Source organism: Pezoporus flaviventris, unplaced genomic scaffold, assembly GCF_033815535.1.
Source record: "Pezoporus flaviventris isolate CSIRO_AGI_PZ_B2104156 unplaced genomic scaffold, CSIRO_AGI_Pfla_v1 ptg000031l, whole genome shotgun sequence".
Taxonomy (NCBI): domain Eukaryota; kingdom Metazoa; phylum Chordata; class Aves; order Psittaciformes; family Psittacidae; genus Pezoporus; species Pezoporus flaviventris.
The window spans coordinates 40905817-40920262 of NW_026892579.1; the positions used below are offsets into that span (position 1 = coordinate 40905817).

Genomic DNA, 14446 nt, shown 5'->3' on the forward strand with positions numbered 1-14446 from the left:
CTCACTCATTGTCTAGTCAAATCACTTAGAAACATGTGGGTTGGCTTTAGAGCCATTCAGATAATGCAAAAGCTTATTTGTATTCTGTTTTCCAAATTAAAAATGTTTTTTGATTTGACTCATTTGTAAGCTATTAAGAAATGCAATGTGTTGCCAGACAGCTCAAGAAAAGTAGCAAGAAGGTAAACAACTTGCCCAATGGCAGACAACAGATCCAGAAAAGGGCCAGGAAATTGTTTCTGACACATCATCTGTCCTCCAGAAAATGTAGTTTTGATTAACATAGCAAATTCCATTAGAATTCAGCAAAAATTTTTGCTAAGGAAATCTAAAATGGGGATGATAAAATCAGCTTTTCAAGATAAGGTCACACAGAGGTTTGGACTTCTTTTTCAAAGACAGCAAGAATAAGAACATGATCCCCATCACTTCTCAAAGTAGTGATTAGGACACCATGGGAAAGGAAAATTAGGTATGATTTTTTCCTCTTTGCCTAATCTACAATGCAAAGGTTTTCTGATAAAAAAATTACTTTTATCACCCCAAATTCTCATGCTTTAATGCTTCTATTCAATGCAGCTGTGCAAGCAGGATCCTGGCCAGAGAACACCACCTCCTCCAATCCCTAGCCATCTTCCTGGCTACAGGCAGGACTGTGACCATCACATCTCTGCAGGAGATGGAGGGAGTAAACCTGAAGAGCCCGCAGCCTGCAGGAGTCAGCGAGGTGCTCCAGAGCATCATGCCACAACTCTCAGTACTGCAGGTTTTAATGAAGTCAAATATACACAGGACTCCTCTGTGGGTACAGCACGGGTAATTTCATATTTGTGGAGATACGAACTCTGCCTCTGCTACTGCCTACACACCTTCTCTTCCTTTGTCCTGTACCAGTCATTGAAAGAAGAAAAATTATAACTATACTTGCAAGAGCATGCGAGAATTGCAGGCTCTGCTGAAGCCTGTATTTTAGTGTGTTGCAATGTTTTCTAGGATCAATGAAAGTATTTTATTCTTTATTACTGTTTCAGCACACTGATGAAATGTTTTCCGTGGCTTTTTTCCAGCCAGTTTTCTTCACAGCTTTTCCACACTAGAAAACATTTAATATTTTTTCCTTTTCATTGGGTACACATACAGGAGTGGTTTTGACCATGTTTACTGTGAATTATTTGATTATATTCCTCTACTGGTTATTTTGATTGCCCACAGTAAAAATATTCATTAATATAAAAATCTCTTCTATTGTGAAATGGTATGTGCTAAATTGCTACACATGCTCTCCTTTCAAAGAATTAGGAACAACAACTTGTACAGAGTATTATTAATAATTATTCCAGCTCCAAGCAAAGTAGAGGGCTGCAGTGTTAGATTTTTTTACAAGAAAACATTAAAATACATTAAAAATCTCTCCCCAGACAGGCTTAGAAACTGGCTTCATGTCTTGGCTGCCAAAACTTAGCTCTCTGCCTGTTGCCATCTCCTTATCTGCTGGCATGTTCCTGGTCTTTCCACTGAGTCAACTGTTGGTAATGATATGATTTGGTACATATTTTGGCTTCCAAAGCAGCTCGAACCCCTCCATAGGCTGCCAGTATCTCTTTCTCAGTTGGGGTATAGCTGGCCTCAGATCCTTTATATCCCCGACTCCAAAAGCCGAGGGGTCGACCTCGAGTCTCCCCTGGAGCTTTCTGCCAGAGGCTCCAGGTAGGACCGTTCTCCCCAGCTGCAGTGTACAGCACATTTTTTACATCTGGCCCGGTCCGGACAGGTCCAAGGGCTACTGCATGAACTATCTCGCGTTTAATTTGCTCAAAGGCTTGTTGTTGCTCAGGGCCCCATTTAAAATCATTCTTCTTCCAGGTCACATGATAGAGAGGGCTTACAATCAAACTGTAATTTGGGATGTGCATTCTCCAGAACCCCACTGCACCCAAGAAAGCTTGCGTTTCTTTCTTATTAGTTGGTAGAGACATTGCTGTTACCTTGCTGATCACATCTGTGGGGATCTGGTGACGTATTATCAATATTATTCTCATACTAAAGCCAAAACATAGCACTGTACCAGCTACTAGGAAGAAAATCAACTCTACCCCACCCAAACCCAGGATGTTAGGTTTTCTCTTTTCTTTGTACATGCAACAATATTCAAAGGGAGAAACATTAATTGAATGCTTTTGGTGAGAGTGTTTCAGAGCAGGAAGCAAACTTCCAGTCCTTCCTCAAAACATAGTGACTATAAACAAGACAAGGTCCTTAAAATATTCACAGCATCTCCAGCTCCCATCCCATTCATGCCTCACCGATACGTTTAATTTCAACTCAGCTGTTATTTGCTTGCAGTGGAGGCTGCATCTCATTTACTTAAAGCCATTTACATTAAATCAGAGATTTGGCTGGTCTCCTGGGTGGTCACTTAACGCAGGTTTAATTCTATAAGAAAACAGACTCATTAATGTCAAATGGAAAGCAAGACCACTTGAAATTTACAGCAAGCTATTACCAGACTTTCAGTGAGGAATTAATTAAAAGATCTAATAAAATAAATAGATTGACTTAGTATATATAAATTCTGAACTTGAAAAAAGAACCAAAGTAACTAAGATGGGGGAAATAAACTGAGGGCTCACTGGATCTGAAATTATAGTCATGGAGAAATATGTAAATATGCCAAAGACAGAGACACATAGAACAGCTTCACAAGGTGAACTTATCTGCTACAGTCTAGATACCCATCTCAGTTCAGACACTTCATAGCATCTTGCTTTTGACACACCAATCTAACGGTGAGGTTGTCTCACTAACCACTAGAAACCACCCTAGATTTGGAAACCCTGAAGGATTCTTACAGCAGTCTTTCCTGCTCCCCTTATGTCCTGGGTTCAGCAGTAGCAGTCATGTTTTTCCTTTGTGTTAACTGGTGCAGTGCTGTGTTTTGACTTCTAGTTTGAGAACAGTGTTGGTGAAGCCGATGTTGCCGGTTGTTGCTAAGTGATGTTTACCCTGACCAAGGACTCTGTGAGGCTCATGCTCTGCCAGGGAGGAGGGGAAGCTGTGAGGAAGCAGGGACGGGGCGCCTGACCCGGGCTAGCCAAGGAGGTATTCCATACTACAGCACGTCATGCCCGGGGTGGGGGGTAACTGGGAGTTACCCGGAAGGACAGGGGCTTCCGGGTGGGACTCGTTTTCTTGGCCGGTGGTATCGTATTCTCTTCCCTTGTTATTTTCCCTTATCATTGTTTTAGCTGATAGTAGTGGTGGTGATTTGTTGCTGGACTGTTCTTGTCTCAACCCGTAGGAGTTGCACTCTCTCGATCCTCCTCCCCGTTCCTCCGGGGAAGGGGAGAGCCCCGGTGCGGGGGGGGGGGGGGGGGGTTAGGGTTAGGGTTAGGGTTAGGGTTCACGGACCTCAATTGTTGTCAGCTCGGCACCACTCACTGGGAGTGAGTGAACAAGTTACCTGACTGGGTTTAAACCACGACACCTTACTAAAGCTGGCTGCAGTAAAATAATCAGAGTAGCTGCTCTTTCTGAAGCCTGCAACGACATCATTAATTGCTTCGCTTTCTTTGAGATTATCTGCCTCCCATTTCTTGTGATTGATGTGAAGTAATTATATGGTATTTCTTCCACAGAGAACCACAGAACCTTGTGCTATCAGCTGCCAAAGCAGATCCCATGCAGCTGGCTGCAAGCTTTATCCTCACAATACCCCAAGGAAAGGAGACAGAATAAGATTTTTCCATTCCCATTTCTCCTTTAGGTCTCTTATTGACTTTTCTATAGTACATTTTCATTATATGTTCTTGTCTTGAGTAGCTCTCCACAGTTTGCATCTAGCTGAGGATAAGCTGCTTGTTAGATGCTGAGATCTCTTGCTGGATCCATCACAGTTGCTGACCTGTGGGTGTCATTTAAAAACCAAATATGATATGGCAAAAGGAGAATTGTGGGAGAGGGTTACACTAAGTGGGAACCACCATCCCCTCAAGGTTGCTGTTAGTTCTATGGCCTCTGAGGGCCACAAAACAGTGTGCAGCATAGAAATCATAGCACCTAAAAAGCAGGCGTCCAGTGGCAACAGGTGACTCAGCACAACTCAGTGCACCCTAGATCATTTTTACATGTGCCCAAGGATGTTTCTGGTTATTGAGGTCAACTGGCAGCTGGTTTCCATGTAATTAAGGATCCTTTTAGTCTCCAGTACAGGTGGTTGCCTGCAAACTTCCAGTTGGGAATGGTCTCTGATGGACACAGGGTGGCTGGGTAATGTCCATGTTAGTTGGTCAGTGTGGGCTGGATCTGTGCCAGACATACTCTAACTGTTTCTTTCTTAGACAGTCATAGTTAAGTCCTTCAACTTGAGCTTACATGTGTAGACACAGCACTAAACGCCCTGTAGAGTCCAGAAAGATTGGCCAAAGGTGCTGCCATGGTCCCAGGCACTGAAAGCAGGGCTGTGCTCAGGGGAGGGGACTGACTATGCTGTGGCCTGCTTGCGGAGAGGCTGCTTGACTCCTGCTTCTGCATTAAACACCCCTCTCCACATGGAGTCCAATCTTACCTCCTTAAAGTTGGCTCCTAACCCATTCATTTCCCTTCATGCATCACTACTGTGCATAAGTCAGTGGGGAGCAGCTGTTTGCATCAGCCAGGAGGGCAGAGATGCTTGCTGAGCTTCAGGAGTGCGGAATGAGCCAGACTACAGCTCAAGAGGAGCAATCTCTCTTCACAGACTAACATAAAGCCACCCACTGGTGAAGGCTCTCTCTTAAAAAGTGGCAAACAAGGGAGCCAAACCTGCAGCTCCAGCATCCTTACAGCATTGCTGTTGCTTCAGGTCCCCAGGTGCTGGGCTGTGGGATGCTTTGTGCCACACTCAACGTTGGGCCTGATGCCACTGAGGAACCATATTCAAGCTCCTTCTATAGTTTGTAGACAAAGCCCTGCGGGGGTCCAAGCTCCCTGGGGAGATCCTGGGCATCCCTGCTGGGGCTGCCCTTGGAGGTGTATCCAGCAATCTCGGAGTCCATCCCTTGGGCTGCAGAGCTTGAGGTCTGTTGAGACTCTCCTTCTTCCTGAAGCAGCCAGTCTGAACTACAGCCAAAACTTAACACATCTGCCAGTTCAAATCCGCGTGCTGTTCTCTGAGCCAAAGTACCGGCACAAAAAGAAAACTCCCTGTCTCATTCGGTCTGTAGGAGTTAAATTGCCAGCCCGCAATGCTTCAAGCAGACACAGAGCACAGCTTGGCCGGCTTGCCCAGTCCAGATAAATCAACAGAAGTTGAATTTGCAATAATTGCAGTGAACTACTCATAAACTAGTTACAGGGCAACAATTATCTACTGAAATTTTTAGACTAGAGATACTCTCTTTTCATGAATGAAAAATGAATTCAATTAGTGAAATAAATTGTTTGCTGTAAATTATTCATTCTGCTCTTGTTTGCTGCTCAACGATATGTCTGATTATAAAAAAAAAAATTCATTAAGGTTTTCCCTCACCTTTCTTTGGATCATTTACATTTATCAAAGTGGATTTAAAATACTAGCAGATCTCTGACATTTGACAGGTACACTGAAACGTGTAAAGAGCTCTGCAAAGGTGCAAGACAAGAAGGAATAAAGCACAAGTATTTTAGCAGCTGCACTAAGTAAAGTCTTCATAGGGGCTGATCTGGCATTTCAAAAATAGTTTCTTCCCAACCTTTTCAGAATGTGCTGAGATTTATCATTTGAGAGGAGCTGATTTCACCTTTCAAATTGAACAATGTAATCTTGTGTGCCTATTTTGTAGGTGTTTGCTCTGTAAAATTGCAGGGTATGGAGACAAGCCTATTTGGAAACGAAGTTGGTGCTTTCTGTGTTGGTCATGCTCAACCATATATTGATTTCTTATCATTACCTGCAGAAAAGCCAAAAGGTTACTGAAGTGAATCACTGATCGAAATGAGTAGGTATCTGAGATGGTTGAATCTGAGGATTTAAACCTAACAAACCTGTTTCCCTGTGCCGATGTAGCCTGACAACATGTTAAACCTAACTTTCCCAGGTCTCGGTTTTGTTCTGCAAGAACCGGCAGTCAGTAATCGCATATGCATTTCCCCTGTGCAAGTATGAGATTTCTATTGGCATCTTAAAATTTATTGTGCTAAAATCAAGCCAAACCATTCCTGTTAGTGGCCAAGGAAGTCCCAGGTGGGTAAACATTGCTGAACACACAAAACCTCAGTTTTTTCCAGATCTCCAATGTATTTCTCTTTTCTCAATAAGCCTGCAAGTCTCAGTAAACTTACATGTGCTTGGAAGAGAATTCAAGGGACATCTTGCATTACACTCACACTATGAAGTAGCCTCAGGAACACCTGAAGGTGACACTGGCCTCCAGAGATTAACAGTGTGATGCAGGTATAGACTAATGGATATTACTCTTTCCCTGGGACTGTCACTGGAATAAAGTGATTAGCCCCTGCAGTTACGTTCCTTGTCCTCCGTACTGTTCTGCAGCAAGGATACAAGTAACAGAGCCCAGTCATTTGAAGATTATGGAGCTCTGGTTCATGCATGGCTTATTCCTCTCTGTGAGACTGGCTGACTGGGTGACTATAACAGAGCAGCAAGTGGGCACTTCCCTTGGCTTCAGTTTTTGCATTGTAAATTTGTGCATGGATGTGTGTGACAGACAAAGAGAAAGGCCTTTATGTTCCTTTCTTTTATAGGTTTCTTGTAAGTCTTCCTCTATTATGAATTCACCTCATCCTTCTCATACTTTCACTCTCCTCAATTATGCAAGAGCTCCCTATTCCCCTCCACTTAGAAGCTTTTCAGAAGCCAGTAAATAGAAAAAGATCAAAACCTGATAGTATAGATCATTCTACTATGCCCAGAAACAGTTAACTTGCTAGCCATGAGTTTCTTGCTGGATAAGAGCCCTCAGGACCCACTAAAATGAACTATATCACCTGCATGTAAGGGTCTGGGGAACGAATGTTCACCAAATCCTGGAATTTGGAGAAAACAAAGTTAAAAGGAAATGCTTGTTATTCTGCTTCTACTTGTTAAGAGCTGGATGTAGTGCAAAGCACTATTGCCGGTAAGTAACATTCACCAAGAAATCATCATAGATGTAAGTTACTCAAACCCTCCTTAGGGTCAGTTGGCCACAGATCAAGAAAGCATGGCTAACACTGAGGACACAGTGCTGTGGGAAATGTGCAGAGAGTGCAGGGAAAGTTTTGCTCCATAGTCACCTCGAAATCTTTATGTTCTCTGCTTGGTTCTCAATGACAACAGTATAAATCTGCAGTAACTCAATGTACTGGCAGGGAATTACTCTAGACTTGCTCCAGTCTTGCTGAAAGCAAGATTTATGTTGTGCATTTATTCCAAAACACAATACTTTCTCCTCTGTCTTCTGCCAGCAGAAGACTATATTTCGGTGTCTTTCTGAACCTCTGAATGATTTTATACACGGTTATGTTTTGTATTTGATTCTTAAAAAAATGTTAAAAGTGCATGGTGGTACAGAAACACATTATTTTACAGCTAGACAGGCGTATAAACAGCTGCGCGTTTTCTGTGTAGCTGGTGCTTTGCTGTGTTTCACCAGAAGAGGGTAGAGTTTGGAAGGGACTCCTCGCAGTCTGGGCTTCCTATTGTGCTGGGAAACAGCAAAGGGAAAACAAGCACAAGTTTCTCCTCTACACACTTGCACCGACTACGTGCAAGAGTCAACAGAAAAACTCGGGAAGACCTTAAAGTAAAAAGAAAACGGACAGAGAAACAAAATTCCAAAGCAGCTTTCTAGGGAATTCTGTGGAATCGAAGCGAGAAACTGCAACACGTTTCTGTGGGCTCACCCTGCTGATTGTCTCTCTGAGAACTGTCACTCACTGCACGTTGCATTAATCAGAGCGCAGGATTTATTTCTCTGCCGTGACTTCCAACCTCTGAATAAATATCACTTTTAGAGAGAGAATGGGACCTGAAAAGACTCTCGAGCACTGAACAGAGGGGTGAGTTTTATTAAATGGTTTCTTCTCTTTCAAATCTGCTGGAGCTTTCTAACATCCTGCTTGCAGGCACAGCAGCCCGATGACTTGTCTTTTCCCTGCAGCTTGTTGCATACCTCACGAGGCTTTCCTGACTGCAGGCTTATTTTTGTAACCTTTCCCACCACAACTGTGTCAATTTAGTAACGTCGGTGATAGAGCTGACTCGCTACCGATTTGCTTTCCTGAGACATTAAAATCACATAGCTTTGAAACTAAACAAGAAGCTGAAAATCAAATAAAACCTGATAGAATTAAAATGGCAGGTGACTCTAGCTTTCCAGATATGGACAGTGACAGATCAGAAAGAAATGAAGAAACTGAGATTGTAGTTAATGTCGGTGGGGTAAGGCAGGTGTTCTACGGAGATAACCTGAATCAATACCCAGAAACACGGCTGGCAGAGCTGATCAACTGTTTATCGGGAGGATACGATAGCATATTCTCCCTCTGTGATGACTATGATCCTGGAAAGAGAGAGTTTTACTTTGATAGAGATCCAGATGCTTTCAGATGCATTATTGACGTGTACTACTTTGGGGAAATTCACATGAAGAAAGGGATATGCCCCATATGTTTCAAGAATGAAATGGAATTTTGGAAAGTGGATCTGAAATTTTTGGATGACTGCTGCAAAGCTCATCTAAGTGAAAAAAAGGAGGAACTGGAAGAAATAGCCAGAAGGGTGCAACTGATTCTGGATGACTTAGGAGTGGATGCCTCAGAAAGTCACTGGAAAAGGTGCCAAAAATACATCTGGAAATTTCTGGAGAAGCCAGAATCGTCCTACCCAGCTCGAGTGATTGCTGTTCTGTCCTTTCTCTTTATTTTGATCTCGTCCATCGTGATGTGTGTGGGGACCATCCCAGACCTCCAGATCGTAGATGCAGAGGGGAACCGTGTAGAGCACCCGACCCTGGATAGCATCGAGACAGCCTGTATAGGCTGGTTTACCATGGAGTATGTGCTGAGGCTGATCTCCTCTCCCAACAAACTTCATTTTGTCTTATCTTTCATGAACATTGTTGATGTGCTAGCAATACTTCCTTTCTATGTCAGCCTGACCTTGACCCACTTGGGAGCCAAGCTCATGGAGCTGAGCAATGTCCAGCAGGCTGTCCAGGCACTGCGCATCATGAGGATCGCAAGGATTTTCAAGCTTGCACGGCATTCCTCGGGGCTCCAGACTCTAACGTATGCCCTGAAACGTAGCTTTAAGGAGCTTGGGCTGCTCCTCATGTACTTAGCTGTTGGAATCTTTGTCTTTTCTGCCCTGGGTTATACCATGGAGCAAAGTCACCCTGAAACTTTATTTAAAAGCATCCCTCAGTCGTTTTGGTGGGCAATCATTACCATGACCACAGTTGGATATGGAGATATATACCCTAAAACAACACTAGGAAAGCTGAATGCTGCCATCAGTTTTCTTTGTGGGGTGATAGCGATTGCCCTTCCCATCCATCCGATCATTAACAACTTTGTCAGGTATTATAACAAACAAAGAGTTTTAGAAACAGCTGCCAAGCATGAATTGGAGCTGATGGAGCTAAACTCAACTGAGGGGAAAGCTACAAGCTCCAAAAGTGAACTAGAGGATCTTGTGAGGGAAGGCAAAGAGGGTCCTTTTTATAGCAGCCGGCTAAAAGTCTCCCACAGTGACACCTTTATTCATCTCCTGTCAGAAGAGAAACACTATAGGACCAGGCTTCAGAGCTGCAAATAAACTGTGAGCTGTTGTCAGCGCTAAGCTATAGACTGGGGCAAGCTGACAATCAACCGTTGAAAAGACTTGCGGGATCTGTCAGAGTTGGGAGTGAGCGCTGCTTTGCTTTTCCAACATGAACATAAATTAACCCATGGTGTCTCCATCAACAGTTGGTAAGACTTTGCTGTGATTTCCCAAAATAAAATAGTAGGACTCCATAGAGATCAGACTGCTTTAAATGAGTGCATTCCAACAGAAAGCATTTGTAACCATTTTAGAGACTGAAAAGTCCTTCCTGATCGGTAAATGTTCAATGACCTGAATGTGCAGCATTGCCACACCAGAACTCTGTACCTGTGACAATAAAGAACAGCATCATGCAGATTGTGTCTTCCAGGCTGTCTTCAATGCCTTTGCAGCTAGGAGAACTGCTACTTAATAAAAGTAAAGCAGCATCTCACTGGTATTAGATTCAGGTTTACAGTAAAACATTACAAGCAGTTTTAGCCTAGAGGTACTGCAAGTATGGGCAGTCAACCATGTGCAGAATATTAGAGTCAATGAATGGTGTTATTTTTGTAAAATGTGATTTTGGGCTCAACTTTTTGGAAAGTTATCTGTTCCTCTTTCCAGAAAAAAATGTGATTTTCAATGAGACATTAAGCTGACAGAGATGAAGAACAGAACCAATGTGTTTTAAGGAGCAAATGAAAAAAAAAGAACAGTTCTAGATTTTAATTATAACTAATAATTTATACATGCAGGGATCTTTCAGGAAGGATTTATAAGCAAGTAATTTTTAAAACGTTGTTAGCTCACTGTTTTTTCAATCACTATGAAAGCAAAAGAAGTTTATAGAGGAGTTAAACTGAGCTCTTCTAAATCAGAAACTTTAACTCTTTGAAAGTAAGTGCAAAAAATGTTTCAACCAAAATAGTATAATCTCCAGTTCCTTTATGGTAAAAATATCTATGTGAATGAACACATTACTAGGGTTTTGGGTTTTTTTTAGAAAAAGCACATCCCACCCCTACAATAACTGTATGGTTTTGTAAATGTTTACAGAGGTAGTAGGTGCTAATCAGTGGCTTGTTCATCAGCCAACAGATTAATCAACACCAGTGTGTACCTACTACCCTTGCCAAAAGCAAGTGTCACCTGTATGAGCGTTAATTTGGCTCATGTGATAACTGCAGTATATGGATCTGGTCTCTACCAGAGACATCCATTGAAACTAGGAGTTACACCAGCTCAAAGGAGAAGGGAGAACTGGCACAGGGGTATAATTACATACATTAAAAGTAGGATCCCAAATAATTAAAGGGCTAGAGTAGCTGTCAGTATTTGTTCCCTCTTGTGCTGAGCAGACCCTTGCCTACGTGAAAAGCAGCAGTGCAAGCCATGATCCATCCCTGAGCATCTTGTGCTTGAGACCCCCACACAGGTCCTTGTAACCCTTTCCTGGGATATGGGCAACTGACAGGGCTGTGGCATCCACCCCACAGGAACAGCGACTGGTGGGGCAACATTGCTGCAGTGTGGGCTTTGTGCTCTCTCCTGGTACCTTATTTTCCCCTGGCTACTAGCAAAGGGGTATACATCCACTGCTGGGAAGAGCTCTGTCCTGCTGGGAGCAAGGAGTAGTGGTAGTGTATAGGGGCTGGGCAGTTGTGCTCTCCAGGAACACTGCCAGCTCTGCAGGTATCCTGACATGAAAATCAGCCCCTGGCTCCCCCAGGCTGAAGCCCTTTCCCAGCACTACCCCTCACACCCCAAGTTGCTCACGTCCAGGGACACCTACTCTGTATACCTGTGCCCCAGCCTCATGCCAGACCTACCTACCATCCTCTTCCCCACCCCTGTTACCATGCCTTGCCTTACATACCCCCATCAAGGAAGATAATTCAAAGCAACCTTGAAGCCTTTCTGTACCAGATTCCTATACCAGCCTTTGTCCCAGATTTTCTCCTGAATAAGGCCAACAGCCCACCCGAGTGCCCTCAGCCCAAGCATCCCTTCACCTCCATCCTCCCCTCTGCATCCCAGCTCTCAGCCTCTAGGACGTGCTCTCTCAATCTTCTGATCTGCTGAGACCTGTCTGTTACTTGCCGTCAGTTTCAGCTCTGCTCCTGCTGGCTGCCTGGCCATTACCATAGCTGGCTGTCACCAAAGGGACAGGATACTGCTTCTTGCACTGCTGAAGATTTCCAGGACACAACTATGGGCTGCATCCATCACAAATCGACTTGGGTGGGATGCTGACAGTAGGAGAAGAGGAAAAGCAACAAAGCTGTGCCAGTCCCAGCCATATACTTTATCTATCAGCAGGGATATTAAATGTTCCTAACTTCCCTTGTGACATGCAGAGGGTGACTGAGGGTGAATTAAGTTAACAAAAGCTCTTTCCTGAATGAGGAAATCACTGTATATATATGCTAAGTAATATGGTTAGCACCAGAAGCACTAAATCCTCACTGCTGCACTTTGCAATTTATTTAATGTGGCATTAAATAAAAAATAAGCCTCTTTCATCAGAAATAATTTTATTTCTGCTGATTTCTCCAACATTTCTTCAATGCCTTTGGGCACAGAGGTCTGCCTATGCCATGTCAGTATGGAAAGAGCTTTGAGACAACCTTGGTGCCACTCCAGCCCAGGCTGGTCTCCAGCCCAGGCCGGTCTCAAGCCAGGCTCCATGTGTTTTTCTGCCCTAGGGATGGGGTTTGTTGGGTTCATTGCTGTAAGTTATATGTTGTTAAAAGGCTGTGGGTGGGCAGGATGGATTCCTGCCTGTTTGCCTGGCCCATGGTGTGGGTACCCTGCAGGAGCAAGGGGAGATCTGGACAGTGATGGAGGGACAGGGCAGTCTTGCATAGCTCCAATCCATATGGTAGGAAGCAAGAGGCTTTCTGGGACCTCAGGGGAGACACCTCTCACAGACCAAGAAACTACTGTAAACCACTGGCTTTGAAATCAGGGCTGGAGGGAAGATTCTGCCCCTTATGGATGGAGTGAGCTAGGGGATGTTTGTTTTCCTTTTATTTAATACTCTGCACAACCCAGCAGAGGTGATTTTCCTTTATTCCAAGTTAATCTAAAAAAAAAAGAAGTACAAAAAATGTGCACTAACTGCCTGGATCTCTCCTGAGACCCCTGATACCCAAATGCTACTCCTGCTACTCTTTGGACTTCAAGGCTTAGGAAAGGAACAGGTCACCCTTTCCATAAGAAATTGTGAGCTCTGGGAAGAAAATGTACCACTTTTCTAGAGAAAATCCACTGAGGAGAATTAGGAGAAAAAAAACAGCTATCATCATTTTAGTTGACATCCCTTTTTATACAGAAGCTCCTCAGTTCACTGTGCAGAAAATTTCAGAGGACAGTGAGCAAGTGAAACTATCCTCTTGAGAAGTTATCCCACAGGACATCTGCCCTGTGCAGCCAGCCCTCGTGCTTCTAAGAAACTTTGAATCTTTAATACAATCTGCAACATACAGAGTTAAAACTTGAAGGGACCAGCTCTAAGTTCTTAACTAACATCAACTTCAGCTGTAAATCTGGGGTTAGTCCAGGTTTGACACTGAATAGCTGTCAGCAGAATTGATTCAATAGCCAACGGTAGATTGGTGGCAACTGGTAAGACTGTAGGTAAAATGAAACCTGTTTTTAGCTTCCTGACCACCATAAAGGGTAGAACTTTATAATAGAGTTGAAATTGCTTTTAGATGCGTAGGAGATGGCTGCAGTAGTTAGTGACACACGGCATTAATCTCAGGAAAGCGATAGGCGTGTAACACGTCAACTCATGCCACGCTCTGGCTGGTGTGTCACAGCCACCTTTGGAGACAGCTTCAGGTGCAGGCAGAAACAGCCATCTACACCTAGGTTTTTATTGCTAGACTGCCTATATATATGATTTGAAGACTCTTAAGAAAAATTATGAGAAATACAAGAATATCACTATTGGCTGCTGTCACGCCTGAAGGATTGTTGCCCCTTGCTGCAATCATGGCACCTGACACACAAGGTTAATTAAAATGTCCTCTCTGGTCTGTTCATGGGTCAGTGGAATCTGAAGGTGTGGAGGCAGAACCAGCTCCTATCAAACAGAAGGAGGGCTGAGGACTCTGCAACACAGCCCATCTGTCCCTGCCTGTGCTAAATGCACTCATTGCTAAAGCCTTTTTTACAGTTGAAGCTGACAGAAATGCTGTTTCAGTAACCCTTTAGGCAGCTTTCTTTTTGCCTATAGTGCTATTTGAATCAAAATAAAAATTCATAAAAGTTCTTAAGAGGTGAAACCAAGAGCATGCTGTTTTCAGTCTCAGGTATGCTCTCAATCTATACTGATTTTTCAACTAACTACCCCAAAAGCTCACCTGAGACTGAATGAGTGACAAACAGGTGCTTGCTGAAACAGAGCTTTCAAATATCCTTAAAGCAAGGGCCAACTGATGAACAATTAACAATACTGAAAGACATACCCCCCCACCCCCCCAACCCTCTTCCAGCCACATTTGCATTGTCAGATATGTTAAAACACATAGAATCATGTCCATTGTGAATTATGCTAGGCAGAAGTGGTTCCTTCTTCCTCCCTGTCAACACAGTCATCGCCCCCATGTCCACTGACAAACCTTACAATGTCTTATTCACACAGGTAGGACAGTTACCGAGCACGCACACAGG

At 43.6% G+C, this 14446-nt stretch overlaps 1 protein-coding gene across 1 annotated transcript; it reads left to right on the forward strand.

Annotated features, from left to right (window-relative positions):
* The first annotated feature begins 7606 nt into the window (after positions 1-7606).
* KCNF1 (potassium voltage-gated channel modifier subfamily F member 1) lies at positions 7607-10141 on the forward strand. The gene has a single exon (XM_061460806.1). The coding sequence runs from the start codon at positions 8312-8314 to the stop codon at positions 9773-9775; it is 1464 nt and encodes a 487-aa protein (XP_061316790.1). The 5' UTR covers positions 7607-8311; the 3' UTR covers positions 9776-10141.
* The last annotated feature ends 4305 nt before the right edge of the window (positions 10142-14446 follow it).

Bases quoted from the DNA above. Each gene is read 5' to 3' on its own strand.
- KCNF1 (XM_061460806.1), top strand. From the start codon at position 8,312: ATGGCAGGTGACTCTAGCTTTCCAGATATGGACAGTGACAGATCAGAA.